The sequence below is a fragment of the Blastomyces dermatitidis genome, assembly GCF_000003525.1.
Source record: "Blastomyces dermatitidis ER-3 genomic scaffold supercont1.8, whole genome shotgun sequence".
NCBI lineage: Eukaryota > Fungi > Ascomycota > Eurotiomycetes > Onygenales > Ajellomycetaceae > Blastomyces > Blastomyces dermatitidis.
This window is the reverse complement of record NW_025544781.1, coordinates 2,905,341-2,919,923: the sequence shown is the minus strand read 5'-3', so window position 1 is coordinate 2,919,923 and position 14,583 is coordinate 2,905,341. Positions and strand designations below refer to the sequence as shown.

General features: G+C 31.9%; 1 protein-coding gene across 1 annotated transcript; it reads right to left on the bottom strand.

The window, feature by feature from the left end:
* Nucleotides 1-11,741: 11,741 nt before the first annotated feature.
* Nucleotides 11,742-12,388, bottom strand: BDCG_17535 (uncharacterized protein; the record flags this gene model as incomplete). Its single annotated transcript, XM_045426646.1, has 2 exons — nt 12,344-12,388; nt 11,742-12,188 (listed from the first exon to the last, which is right to left on the bottom strand). Exon 2 carries the CDS (start codon nt 12,159-12,161, stop codon nt 11,742-11,744), a length of 420 nt encoding a protein of 139 aa, XP_045282140.1. The 5' UTR covers nt 12,162-12,188; nt 12,344-12,388.
* Nucleotides 12,389-14,583: the final 2,195 nt, after the last annotated feature.

Here is a 14,583-nt window from a genome sequence, read left to right as displayed (position 1 = left end):
GTAGAATCAAGATGTCTACAGTCTATAATTACTTTTTATAGTTATATAGAAAGATTCAGATCTGTGATTCATAATTACTCTTATTTACTAGAGTGATTTGACTGTTTCACAGAATCACTCACAGTGTAAGTAAATCTCTTTAGAGTAGTATAAATATCTCAGATCTGTCTGTGAAATCTCATCTTCTTTTTTCTTTTTCTATAACAGCTTTTATTCTTATAAACTGTAAGTATTCTCATTCATCTGTAAAGTATTTTTATTCAGATAACAGAGAGAGAGTGTTTCTGACAATGTTCATATATTAATTCAAGAACTTCTCAAGAATAAAAATTTTTCAATTTCAACATCTTTATAAATAATGTCTGACTATTACTAAGCTTCTTATGAGTGTTTCTGCAACTTCTCTGATTACTTTTTATCAGCTGATGAAGCAGAAGTATCACTGCTTATAACAGTGTCTTCATCTTTCTCAGTCTTATTATCACACCTGATCTTCAGATCAGTAGTTAACTTCATATCTTTCTCAGATTAGTCTCTGACTTTAAGTAGTACAGTTTCTCTCTTTACTGTAAGTCTTCTTATAAGTAATTTCTTACAGATTCTAGCTAATAGTTCTTATAAAGCTCTCAGTGTTATCAGTATCTTCTACAGTTCTGCAGGTCTATAATTATCTCTCTTCTACCTACACAATCTCTGATCAGACATATATAAATATGTCTAGGTTTTCTATTAATGATTCTCATGCTGCAGCATATTTTCACAATCTCATTGTTAATGAGAGATGAGTTCTCAAGTATCTGTAAAATTCAGATAATCAAGACAATACAAATATTATTAATTTATAATAGAAGTTAATCTGAGCAGATGAGCTTTCTCTTCACATCTCAATTGTTTTCAGACTGAATACTTCAGTACAACTGAGAGAGTAGATATAGCTTCATGAGAAATATCTGATCACATGTATAGATAGTCAGTCTTCAAGACTCTGCTACAACTGTATATATTCTGATGTTCAGCTTCTCTGAAGTCTGTGCATTTCTGACAGTGTTTATACTAAATATAACAATTGTCTGTACTATAGATATGATACTCTCTGCTTCTTTAAAGAAGAAAATTGATAGTTGTGAAGAGATTAAGTGTCACAGATATTAAGAATATAAGTGTGAATTTTCTTTATTTTTTCTTTATTAATCTCTAAATTATGTTCATGACTCTGTTTATTTTCTTGTTTTTTAGTTTTAATAAGAGTATAATTTCTTCTTTTCTTATATATATCACAGACTGTTCACTTCAGTAGAAATTTATTATCTTATAGACTAGAACTTATAAATGACAGTGTTAATATTTTTATTATAATCAGATTCTTAGTGAAGACTGTATCATTCTGACTTATCAGAATTCACAGTATGAAAGTTATATCTCAGCTTCTACAGATATCTTATCTGTCTGAATGATTTTTAAGTGAACTTATTCATCTTATCAGAATACTCTTATCACTGAATCTTGAATCAGAGCTCATAATCTCACTTCTCTGAGTTAATAATTTCTTTAATCTGATATTCTCTTTCACTCTCTAGTGTTTTATAAATAGAGTGATAAGTCACAGAGTTCTCTTCTGAGAATTCCTTATATTTATAAAGTAAAGAGATATGAAAAATATTATATATCTGTAACTCAGATGATAGTTTCAATCTGTAGAACTATAAGCTAACTTTCTTTATAATCTTATAAGACTCTGTCTATAAGAGATTCAGCTTCTTACTAGATCTCTATATAATAATATTTTCTAGACTCAGTCAGACTCTATCATCTTTCTTAAAACACTTTATAATATACTTGAAGTCATAGTATCTCTTCTAATACTCTTGAGTCTTTCTCAAGAATTTACAGACTTTCTCTCAGATCTTCTGAATTCTCTCAGCTTATTCACAGATATTATCATACTCTATAGTATACTCTCATAAGTTTATCAAGATTATTCACAGATAAGTCTCAGTAAGTATCTCAAAGAGAGTTTTATCTATGCTGATATACTTTGAGTTATTATATACAAACTCTGTGAGTAATAATCAATACACTCAGTTATTCTGATTGTAATTAACAAAGCATCACAGATACTGTTTTAATATACTTATCAGGTATTCTGTCTGATCATCTGTCTGTTTGTGGTTCGGAAGAACGTACGACCGTCGGATAATAACGCGGCCGCTTCCGAACTACTAGCGTACGCGTATGAGTGTAAAGGGGCTATAGCAGCTGCTAATTAATTTAGTGTATGATATTACAATATATAAGAAGCCGGTGTACACCTGTAATTATATACTGACTTAAGCAATCTTTGAATCACATCTGATAGCATGTCTAAAAACTGATAAGAAGCACAGACTTCTTCAGAGTGTGATAATTTCATCTATGAAGTGATTTGTAGTTATCATGTCAGTGTGATTCTAGAACATCTTAAAAGATAGTGTATGAAGAGTGATGAGTGAAAGAGCATCTGATTAATACTGCTTCACTTGTTGAGGGAAAACTCCACACTCAGGTGAATATCACATATAAGATGCAAACAGATGAGATGTGAGAAAGAGAATGAGAGCAGTGAACCAGATTCAAAGAAGTTCACTCTCTACTCAAAAGAAGAATAAAAAGAGAGAGGTGGCCATCATCAGAGTTATACAATGATAACAGAAATCATATAATGATACAGTGATATAATGATAGACATTGTACAATCAATGAGAAATCACTGAAATGAATATCTTCTCTAGTTAATATGAACAACACTCTTCTCTGCTATCTGAATCAGAAGATATGCAGAACCTCTCAGAGAGTTTACTCAAGACAGTAAGAAAAGCAGCTGAGACTGCTGAACTGAAATCAAAGCTCTGTACATGTACAAGAATTCTAAACAAGATCAAGGCCTTGTGTATGCAGTGACAGATTAAGATGAAAGTCAAATAATAATTGACATTCACTGTGAATCAAGTATTCACTATAAAGAGCTTCACTGACACAATAATCACTATTAATAAGAATAGAGAAAATCAGATCTTAGATCTGTAGTAGAAGATTAAATATTTACACAGACAGATAACTACACTAAATCTGAAGATCTTATCATAATCATTTATAATCTCTTCAGAAGTGTACACATTATCAGAGATCACTGCACAGAATGAGAATCTGAGCATAAAATATATCAAGCTGAGAGATTTGTCAGAGTTATCAAGCTTCAATAACAACTGAAAAAATAATGCTGTAATCAGCTGACTAAGTCAGATATAATCATATTATCAGATTAAATATGAACTTACAGATAGATAGTTAACAGAATTTTAACAAGTCTTAAAATCTGCTGTGTTTCTATATAAAAAAGTGAAGTTATTATAAATAACTGATGAAAAGATGAATCTCACAGATCTGAAGTGATATTCATTCTTATGAATATAAAATGAGTTTTTCAAATAAATCTTACACAACTTTGAAGAAGTGAATGTATGAGATAAGTATTATAAATACTTCACTGAGTGTAGATAAGTGAATAATCTTATATTATACTTCACATACTTCAGTTTATACTATCTTATATTGAATAAAGAGCTTTCAATATCTTTCTATTTACAGATCTTCATTCATAGTCTTATATCTGAGTTAAGAGTAGAATGAAAATACTTAATCTCACAGTCAGATACAGTGAAGAAAGTATACAACATTCTCATTATACAGAAATAAGTGAGTCAATTATAACAGAAAATACTGCAATCAAGTATATCTCAGTGAAGAATGAGTAATCAGACTTCTATAACATAAGTTATATATCTGAATACAATAAATCTAGATCTGAATATTATCATTAAAGCACTGAATTCTCTGAAAAAGAAATTCTCTGAGTGAAAATCTTGATATCATGAGTATCAAGCTTGCTTCAACTGCAGATATTAAAATCATGATATAAAAGATTACACTCAGTGTGTGCAGTCAAGAGAAGCAAGAGAGTCAAAAAACTAGCAGAATCAGTGAGCTCAGAGACACTCACTGATATTCTATGAAAAGTCTTCAAAGTGAAAGAGATGCTCATGTTAGATGACTCTCTGAATTCTGTAAATGTAAAGAAGAAGCAGGTGTGGCGGGCTGCGCCCGATCAATCATATAGACTATTCCGTTACACTCCACAGATTCCACTTACGCTCAGATCCTCGGCCATTCTCGATTGCCGACCCTCGGCCATTCTCGATCGCCACTACGATTCTCGGCCATTCTCGATCAACCGATCCTCGGCTGCTACGAACGTGTATATATTCTTCCGCCCCGAAGCTCCACCGCGTACGCCACCACATACCATATAAATATCCAGATATCACCTGCAAAAGTAAGAGTTCTCTTGCACTTCAGAGAATGATCTTGCTATATTTGAGTGTGAGAGCTGCAGAACATGGAATATGATCTTATCTCAGACTCAATTGATTTCAAAGGTTCAATCACAGATCAATGATGTACATGCTATATGCAGTTGACTGATAGAAAGAAAATGATTCATACAATTCTATCAACTGATATGAGAAGAACATTTCATGTCTCTGATATAGAAGAATTAAATCTGCTTACACATTAACAAGTAAAGAGAATGATTTGCAAGACCTCATCTGAAAGCATTCTGTATGTTATACAGAACTCAGAAGCAGAGAAAATCAAGATAAAAAATATATGAGAGAATAAGCATATGAAGAAGCTTCTGAAGAAGCATGAAAAGATCTTTTAAACAGATCTTTCACTGAAATTGTCATCAGAATGAGAATTTGTACATGAGATTGACACAGAGAATACAAAATCAGTTAATCAGAATGCATACTCTCTGTCACAAATGCATCTTGAAGAACAGAAGTGTCAGATCACAGATCTTCTAGAATGTAATTTCATATAATTCTCATCAAGTATGTGAGGCTTTTCAGTTCTATTCATGAAAAAGATGAATGAGAAGTGATGAATGTGTATTGATTATCAAGCACTTAATAAGCTTATGATTAAGAATGAATATTCACTGTCATAGATTCAATAATAGTTGAATATGATTGAAAATACTTAATATCTATTGAAGATTGATCTTCTCTCAGAATACTAACAGATTCATGTAGATGAACTGTCAGTTTCACAAACTGTATTTAATATATAATGAAGAAAGTTTGAATTTCTGATAATATCATTCAGTCTGATAAATGTATCTGTCATCTTTCAAATAATGATGAATATAATTCTTTATAAATAGAATGAAATCTTATATCTTGTATATCTTGATAATATTCTAGTCTTTTCAAACTCATACAATAAATATCTGAAGCATCTTAATAAAGTGCTTATAACTCTAGCAGAGTATAAGCTCTATATTAAATCAATAAAGTGTGTGTTTGAAATAGAAGAGTTGAAGTTTGTAGAACATGTAGTAAGTAATGACTGTATACATCTCATTCTGAAGAAATTGAATGTTATAGCAAATTGATTATAGCTGAGAAATATACATCATGTATAACAGTTTCTTGAGTTGATCTCATATTACTGCAGATTTATCAAGAATTTTGTATAAATATCTGCATCACTCTCAGATCTCTTAAAAGAAACAGATGCAAATCTGTGAAAGAAGAAGTTTTATTCAATCATCTGAAATACTATGTATGAAGAGGCTTTTCTCACACTGAGAGAATATATAATAATATTCTCAGTACTTATTCAATCAGATCATGATAAACCTTTCTACATTGAGATAAATGTATTTAAATGAGCTATCAGAGACACTCTTCTACAGATGAGCAAGAATGACAAGCTGCACTCAGTGATATATAATGATAGAAAACTATCAGACACTGAGCTCAATTACTCAGTGTATGAAAAGAAATTGCTAGTAATTAAGCATGCACTGATATTATAGAATAGATATATTAACAACAGGTATACAACAATGATAATTATGAATTATGAAAGTCTCATCTATCTATAATCAATAATAAAACCTTTTAAATACTTAGTACATTGAATCTCAGAGTTTTAAGCATACAATCTTCATATCAAATACTGAAAGAAATTGAACACTGTGATATCTAATACAATCAGTCATAGATCTGATTTCATAGATAAGAGTTCTGTGAACCAGGTATAAGAGATATTCATATTAAATGTGCTAAGAAGATGTAAGAAATCAGAATAAGTGAATGTCATAATCTCTTGCTTAAAGAATGACAAGATGTTGAATAATAAGTATTTTATAAAAGTAGTAGAAGAGATGCTTCTGAACTTCAAGCTGAGAAAATTGAAAAATAACATTATGCTTTATCACAATCTAGAATATACAGAAGCTCTCTATCTAGAATCTTCATTTTAACATGACTTGATGACTCACATGCACAAGGAATTCAGTCACTTAGAAAGCTCTGAACTCATGAGTGTACTCAAATCAAGAGTATACTGGCCAAGCATGACTGAGAACATTCAGACATACACTTATAAGTGTCTGAATTGTCAGGTTATGAAAGAATCTAGAAAAGAGTTAGAATGTGAGAAAGTATAATATCAGATGAAGTGTATAATACAACTGTTTAAACAATGAAGAATGAATCTCATAGACATATTGCTGTAAATATCAAATAAAAATCAATGAATAATCACTGCTATTGATTACACTACTAACTGACCAGTTGTGAAAGCAGTTTCAGAGATGACAGAGAAGATGATGATGAAGTTTCTACATGATAAGATCTATATCAACTATGAAATACTGTGTGAGATCTTAACTGATAATGATATGAACCTTGTAGAAGAAGTGATGAGGCATTTCATGAGCTAGTTATAGACAAGATATTGTAGACCAACATTATATCATTCACAGATAAACAGGAAGATGAAACACTTGAATAGAATCTTGAGCAACATGCTGACAAAATATCTAGTGAGCAAGTCTACAAGATTATGAGATGAATATCTCGGTCAGATGCTGTTAGTCACACGAATCTAGCAGCATGCAGTTATCAAGTGTTCATCATTCTATCTGTTGTATGAATTGCATCCGCGCATCCCGGAGAATGCTTTGAAAAAGATGAGAGAGAAAACAACAGTCACAGACACAGAATCAAGATTGAAAGAGATCAGTCACACACATATAAAAGTTAATGAGTTACTTCTGAACCGAGTAATTCAATTGAAAAGAATATGAGACTCACTTGTTAAGAAATCAAGTCTCAAGATGAGAATATGAGTTCTTATATATAATGAGAGTTCTGAGAAGTTTCAATCTAGATGATTTGAGTCATATAAGATACTCAAATCACATTCTCTGAGAATGTACACATTGAAAGAATCAGAGAAACAGATCTTACACAACTTAATTAATAATTTATAAATTATGAAAGTAAAGATACAAGATCTGAGCAGATTATAATTATCTACAGCACTATCATCAGTGTTAAAAAAGAAGAAACTTATAATTGAAAAGTCTTACAAAGTAAGAGAAATCATAGACACTTATGAATCAGATAATCTCACTTATTTCAATCTTTTTACAATTATAAGAAAAGAATGAGAAGAAATGAAGAAATCAGATAAATATCACACTTCAATAAGTAATAAGACTGTAGCTGATTGTATAATAACACATCACAGATAGCAGATATAACATGATAAAGAGTGATCTCAAAGCAGCAGACTTGTACATAGATCAGATCACAGAAGAAAAAGAAATTCAGAGTTAGATTTGACTATTTACATCAGTTCAATCACAGAGATCACAGAGGACAAACTATCTGAAACATTTATAAATGCATGAAACCAAGTCATCTTGATCTCTGAGAACACTTAGAGATTAAGTGAGATTAGTTTCAATGAGCTGTTCACTGTAGTGATCTGAGCAGGTGAAGAGAGATAGTATAATACATAAGACAGAATTACAAAAGATGAAAGCTGCTGAACCTAGTCACTGAACACTGTATTATATAGAGATCACATAAGAGTAGTGACTAGCAGATAAAGAAAAAGTGTAAGAAAAGAGATAATGAATTAATCATCAATTGTAAGAGTCAGCTGTAAAAGACAAATATTATCATACATATCTCATTCATTTTCATATATTACATGTTTAATCTATTTTCAACATCATGTCATCTGAAAAACATCAAAAACAAAGAAAATCTCAAAACTTGAGATCTGCAAGAAATTCAAGAGCTGCAAGCTGCTCTTGTAACAACACTGCATATGTAGTCAGAGATGTACAAGAAGATAAAGAAGATATGCCATTCATAATAGTATGTTCTGGCAATTGTTAGAAGATAAACAAGTCCTGATCATATACATTTCACAATATGTTACACTTACTGCTAATAAACTGCTCAGTATAAGCACTATAATGACACTTGTTATGAAAATAGAGAGTCATTACCAGAAACACATACAATATGATAGATGAACAGACAGAAAGAGTTGAACAGAAGAAGAAATAGAAATCTTGAATGAGATAGTAATATTCAATAATAATGATGATGAAGAAGATGATTGAAGAATGAAAAAAGTTAGTGAATGAGTGATATAATATAGTGAAAGTTTCTTTGTAAGAGTGTACATAGAATGCTAGCTGAATCAGAGATAGATCACATGATCATAGAATACTAGTGATGAGCTAATCCGCATAAAGCTAGAGTATACAATATGATCACATGAGCGTGATTAAATCTGATGAAGAAGGATGTGGTTCAGAAGAACATATAACTGTTGAATAATAATGCAGCCGCTTCCGAACTACTAGTGTACATGTACAAGTGTAAAGGGGCCATAGCAGCCGCTAATTAATTTAGCGTACAATATTACAATATATAAGAAGCCGGCATACGCCTGTAATCGTACACTGACTTAAGCAACCTTTAAATCACATGTTGATGAAAAGTCATACTTAGATCTCATAAGATCTTCAGTATAGTTATCAGATCAGATCAGAACTCTTCTGTAAAGATTGATTCTCTATCTGAGATAATATTTATAGACAATTCATGCAATCAGATCACATTATAAATGTAGATATAAGTTAAATTCTTTAACTTCAAGTTCTTACAGATGAATATAAAGTATGTTATCTTGATAAAGTAATTCACTATCATCAGCACACTGTCAAAGCAGGCATTATATATGTTCTTGTTTTCAGAGAGACTTATAAGAGCATTCATTTCTAGCTGTTTTCAAGGTTCTCACAGAATGAGTAGAGGAGTAAGTTCTTTATATAGTCTGAATCACACTACTCATGAACTCTGATAAATAGTACAAGAATTCACTATCTTCTTCACAAGTTCTCATATCTTTGATCAGAAGTATTTTCTTACAAGTAACTCATGAGTTCTAGTGTCTGTAAAATGATCTGCTAGAGAAGAGTCATGATATCTTTTGATAAGTTCTATGTATAGAAACTCATTTATAGGTATATAAATTCAGCTCTCTCTTTGCAAGAGATTATTTAAGTCTCTTTAATTCTTTATTTCTGCAGAGTTGATCTCTGCTGTGAGCAGTTTCTGAATATACTGAGTATATTCATTCTTCAGTTACAGTTCAGACAATCTGAATAGAAGATTTTACAAAGACTTATACTCTGTTTTCTCTTATATCAGATCTTCTACAGTGCTTCTCAAAGTCTGCAAACTCTTCAGATTATAGATACTCTCTTCAAGAATTCTTATGAAGATTCTCAGAGTGTTGACTCTCAGTGTTATAGAGAGTAGTTGTACAGATTTCTTCTTTCTCTCTCTTCTCTTCTCTTACAGAGAATTGAGAGACTCTTCAGTCAATCTCTTTACAACACTCAGTTCAAGCATTCTGTAAAGCTTTTCTGTCTTCTCTAGTCTCTCTATATCTGTTATTCTGATCTTCTTAACAGAGTCTGATCTGTGAGAGAATTCATTCACTGAGTTCTTAGTTCTCTTGATATATTCTATCTTGAATCAGAACTCACTCAGTTTCTGAGCTCAGTGAATCTGTCACTGTGAGAGTTTCTTGATTGAAGTAAACTATTATAAGCTGTTATGATCAGTTCTAACAGTAATCACTGTCACAAGGCTCTTAAAGTAGTGATATCAGTGATGAAAGAATTTCACTATTATAAGAAGCTTCTGATTATGAATGTTATAGTTAATCTCTGTGAGTTACATCTTCTATAAGAAAAAGATCACTGAAACTTAGTTCTCATTTAACTATAGTTATGAGACTATTTCTAAAATTGTAAAGAAGAAGACATCTGTCTCTAATCTAATTAAGAGTAAGAAATCAAAGTGAAATAGTATCACTGTATTTACAAATGTCTGTTTCAATCTTACAAAGACTCTGTGAGCTTCTGAAGTAAGAAAGTTCTTATAGTTCTTTCTTCTCAACAATCTTTTCATTCTCTATTCATAGAATAACTTCTTCTTATTTTCATTCTTCAGCATATCTGTAAGAATCAAGAAGATTCTTATAAATACAAAGATAAATCATCTATAGAAATTCACAAAGCTCAGAAAGATCTGAATCTCATGAATACTAGTTGACTCTAATCATGATAAAATAGTCTCAATCTATAAAGATTTCATCTGAATATCATCTGCAGTGATTACATATTCTAGGAAATTAATTCAACAGACACTGAAGTTGCACTTCATAAGCTTAATATACAGTTCTGTCTCATCTAAGACCTTTAACACACTTTATACATGCTCAGTGTGTTCTTCCTTCTTCACAGAGTATATCATCACATTATTTAGATATATTATTATAAAGACATTCAGATATACATGAAGTATTTTATTAATAAAAGACTGAAATACTGCAGAGACATTAGTCAGATTAAAAGATATTACTAGATATTTAAACAATCTCAGTGCAGTTCTAAAGACAGTCTTTCATTCATTCTCAGACTGTATTCACAGCTATGTATATACATTGATCATATTCAGTTGTGTGAATATAACAGCTTCTGTGAGACAGTTGATTACATTCTCAATCAGAGATAGAAGATAGCAGCTCTTTATTATCTTGAAGTTCAGATCACAGTAGTCTATATATAATCTGAGATCTTCATTCTTCTTCTTCATAAATATCACAGAGGCTCTCACAGAGGTCTGTGAAGATTAGATAAAGTAATTTTTCAGATTATTCTTCACATAGATCTGTAAGATCTCTGTCTCATAATAAGAGAGCTTATAGATTGATTCTCAGAAGAGTTTCTATTCTTCTATCAAATCTATTATTAGATTCTTCTCACAGTGAGAAGAAAGCTCAGCTATCTTTACTAAGCTGAATATCTCTGTAAGATCTTGATATTTCTCTGATATCTGAAGCTCAGTTTTTATAATCATGAGATTCTCAGACACTTGTAAAGTTATTACATAGATAAGCTTATCTTCTCTAATTAACTCTACAGCATTAACTGATTCTATCTCAGTAAGTAAGTCTATCAATACTGATTGAAAGTATAAACCTGACTCACAGACAGCTATATGCAGATTGTGTCTTTAAAGTTATATAAGTCTTAAGTACATATTATCTATAATACCTGTGATAATCACAGTTTCTATAAATCTTCTCTAGATTTCAGAGAAATCTTGCAATTCAAAGATAACTCTTATAAGTTTCTCAGCTCTCAGATCTGAGTTCTCACACTCTGCTTATTATAAGAGTAGATTCTCAGTTTTTATCTTTCAGCTCATTCACTCTGTGAGCTTTAGAGATACTACAGTGATCTGAGATTCTCAAGCCACCATCAACCGCTCCACCACGAAGTCGCTCGATTTTTCGAATAAGAACCCGCCGATAGATCCATCGAAAAGCCCTCGATCATACGAGCATTTTGACCCCATCGCCGACCGCATACCCCGTGTGGTGGTGGAGTTATCCAGCCAAACGTGAACCGGACGTTGTTCGAAGCTCCTGTGTGGGATTATCCCCCGTTCTCCCCTACCACACCACAACCCCGGGCCAGAGTGCCATACAAATTGTAAGGTGAAGTGACCTAGCCATATGCACCAATCTTCTCGATTTTGGAAGATCCCCGACCTGTAGTTGTGGAGATACCCGAGGAGCGACCTCCGCGAAAACCCTGTCCATCTTTGATGTTCCAAAACACCAACGCCAAGTCTCACCCTCGTACCGCCCTTCCCAATCTGGCCCATCCCCAGCAGAAAAATACAAAAAGATACCTCGGTGATAATATCAAGCACATAATCAACAGACTCTTCTGAAGTGCAACCTCCACGGTCCGCCGCCAGTGTATCTAGACTTCAACACCAAGTCTCACCCCTGTACTACCCCTCTCAATCTGGCCCATCCCCAGCAGAACGATACAAAAAGATACCTCGGCAACAGCATTCAATACATAACCAGTGGACAATGAGTCAACAGCACACCAACAACTATAAAATCAGTATATTCCAAGATCTGACTGAGCCTTTGATCCCTGCACAGTGAGATATATTAAATCTAGTTTTAATACCTCAATATTCAATAGATTCTGCAAGGGATTGAGAACAGCAACACTAGATTTCTATTGAATTTGAGAATTAACTCTATATTGATATAATCATTGACAAAGTCTTCTATTTTGAGATATAAATAACCAGTTCCTCTACATCCCACTGGTAATATTTATATTATCATATAGAAACAGACTTATATTCTCTATAATATCAAGACCCTGAAGAGAGAAAGTCTTGATAGAGAGTATACAGTAGTATATATCTTAGCAGTTTCTATCTCATTCTTCTGCAGCAGTTAATGCAAAAAAAAAAAGATCTTAGAAATAGTTTTTTACTTCTCTTGAAAAAGTAAGGTGTTTTTCTCTGAGTTTTACACAATATTCTTACAAAGAATTAAAAACAGAGTTGTTTTCTGTCATAATTTCATATTCTTTTAAGTAAGAATTACTTTTTCAGTGACTGAAGAGCTTTCATTAATACTTAATTCTTTTTTACACTCTTTATTAACTGATTTGAGTTGCACACTTGTTGTGTGAGGAGAATTGGATGATTTAGAATAAAATTGAATAGTTTTAATCAATTTCTCTGCAAAAAATTGATTTATTTTTTGTCAGTTTTTCTCTTAAAAACTGTCATATCATCTGATTTATTATCAATTGATATCATACTTTTTCTCACTGTATCCCAAGAAAGAGATTATAAAGATTTTATTGATTTATCTTAAAAATCAATTTTAGTTTATTAGATTCTCTTCAAAAATCTAACCTAGTTACTGAACTAGTGTGAAAAAAATCAGGTGTTTTATACACAAAAGTCTTTTATTCTTCTTTTGAAACAGTCTGACCAACTTTTCAATTGAAAACAGACTTAGAAATATCTCAATTGAAACAGTCTGACCAACTTTTCATTGAGTGAAAACAATGAGTTCAAAAATACACTCAGTTGATATGGAAAAAGATGCTTTCTCAAATGCTATTCCTGAGATTGAAATTCTGAAGAGAAGAAAGAAAGAAGAAATAGAGAAATAACAAGTTCTTGAAATACAGAAACTTGAAAAAGCAAGCAAGATTCTTGAAAAGCAGTGTCTGAGTGAGATGAATGAAGAAGTTCTGTTAATTCTTCATACTCAGGCTAGACAACTACAGAAGATGATCAAGTTCAAACTTGGAATCTCAAACACAGTTCAAAAAACCTTGAAAATTCCTAGTATAATCACTGACTCTTTATCTTACTCTTCTTCTTTCTTTCTTCCTACTTCTTCTTCTTCTTTGAATCAGAAGAAAACATATGCTCAAGCAGCTGAATCTGCTGTCTCTAAACCTGCTGTCTCAAAACCTGCTCAAAATCCTGAGAAAACTGAGAAGAATACTGCTCATGCCTCTATTCATAGAAAAGTGGAAAAGAAAATGCAAAAAGAGAAAAACTTTCAAATCTTCAGAAATAGAAGACTTATTCTCAAAGTCTCAAATCAGGACATTCTGCAAAGAAACAAGCTAAACTCAAATCTCATTTTCAGAATCAGAAATGAAATTAATCAGCAGTTCTTTTCTCAGTTGATGACTGATATTGAAGTTCAAAAACCAGTTATAGCTTTAATTGAGTCATCATTCTTTGAAAACTTCATCATTCTGACTACAATGCCTGAATTCAGTGCTGAATTCCTTATTCAGAATGAGAATCTCTGAAAGTCAGCAGTAGAATCTTTGCTAAACACAATAATTCTATCTGAAAGAGATGAAAAGTGAGACAAATTCATTCTTCATGATATTTCAGTTGAAATTTTTGACTGTGAAGAAGGAATGCTACTTCTCAAAAATGAATTGAAAGAATACAACTTCATTCAACTGAGAAAGGAGCCTGTATGACTAAATTCAATTGAGTTCAGACAAAGCAGGAGAAATGCCTCTGTTCTAGTATATATAAAAACACTTGAACAGTCAAAGATCTCTGAAGTAAGAGTAGCAGGTTTGAAAATGAGAGTTCATGAATACAAAGACTTGAGAATGAATCTCAAAGCTCAAACACAGTGTTCAAACTGTCAAGATATGAATACTTTGCAATCTCATGTTTAGAGACTCAAATGTGCATTCTGTGCCAGAGATCATAAAACTAGTGAGCA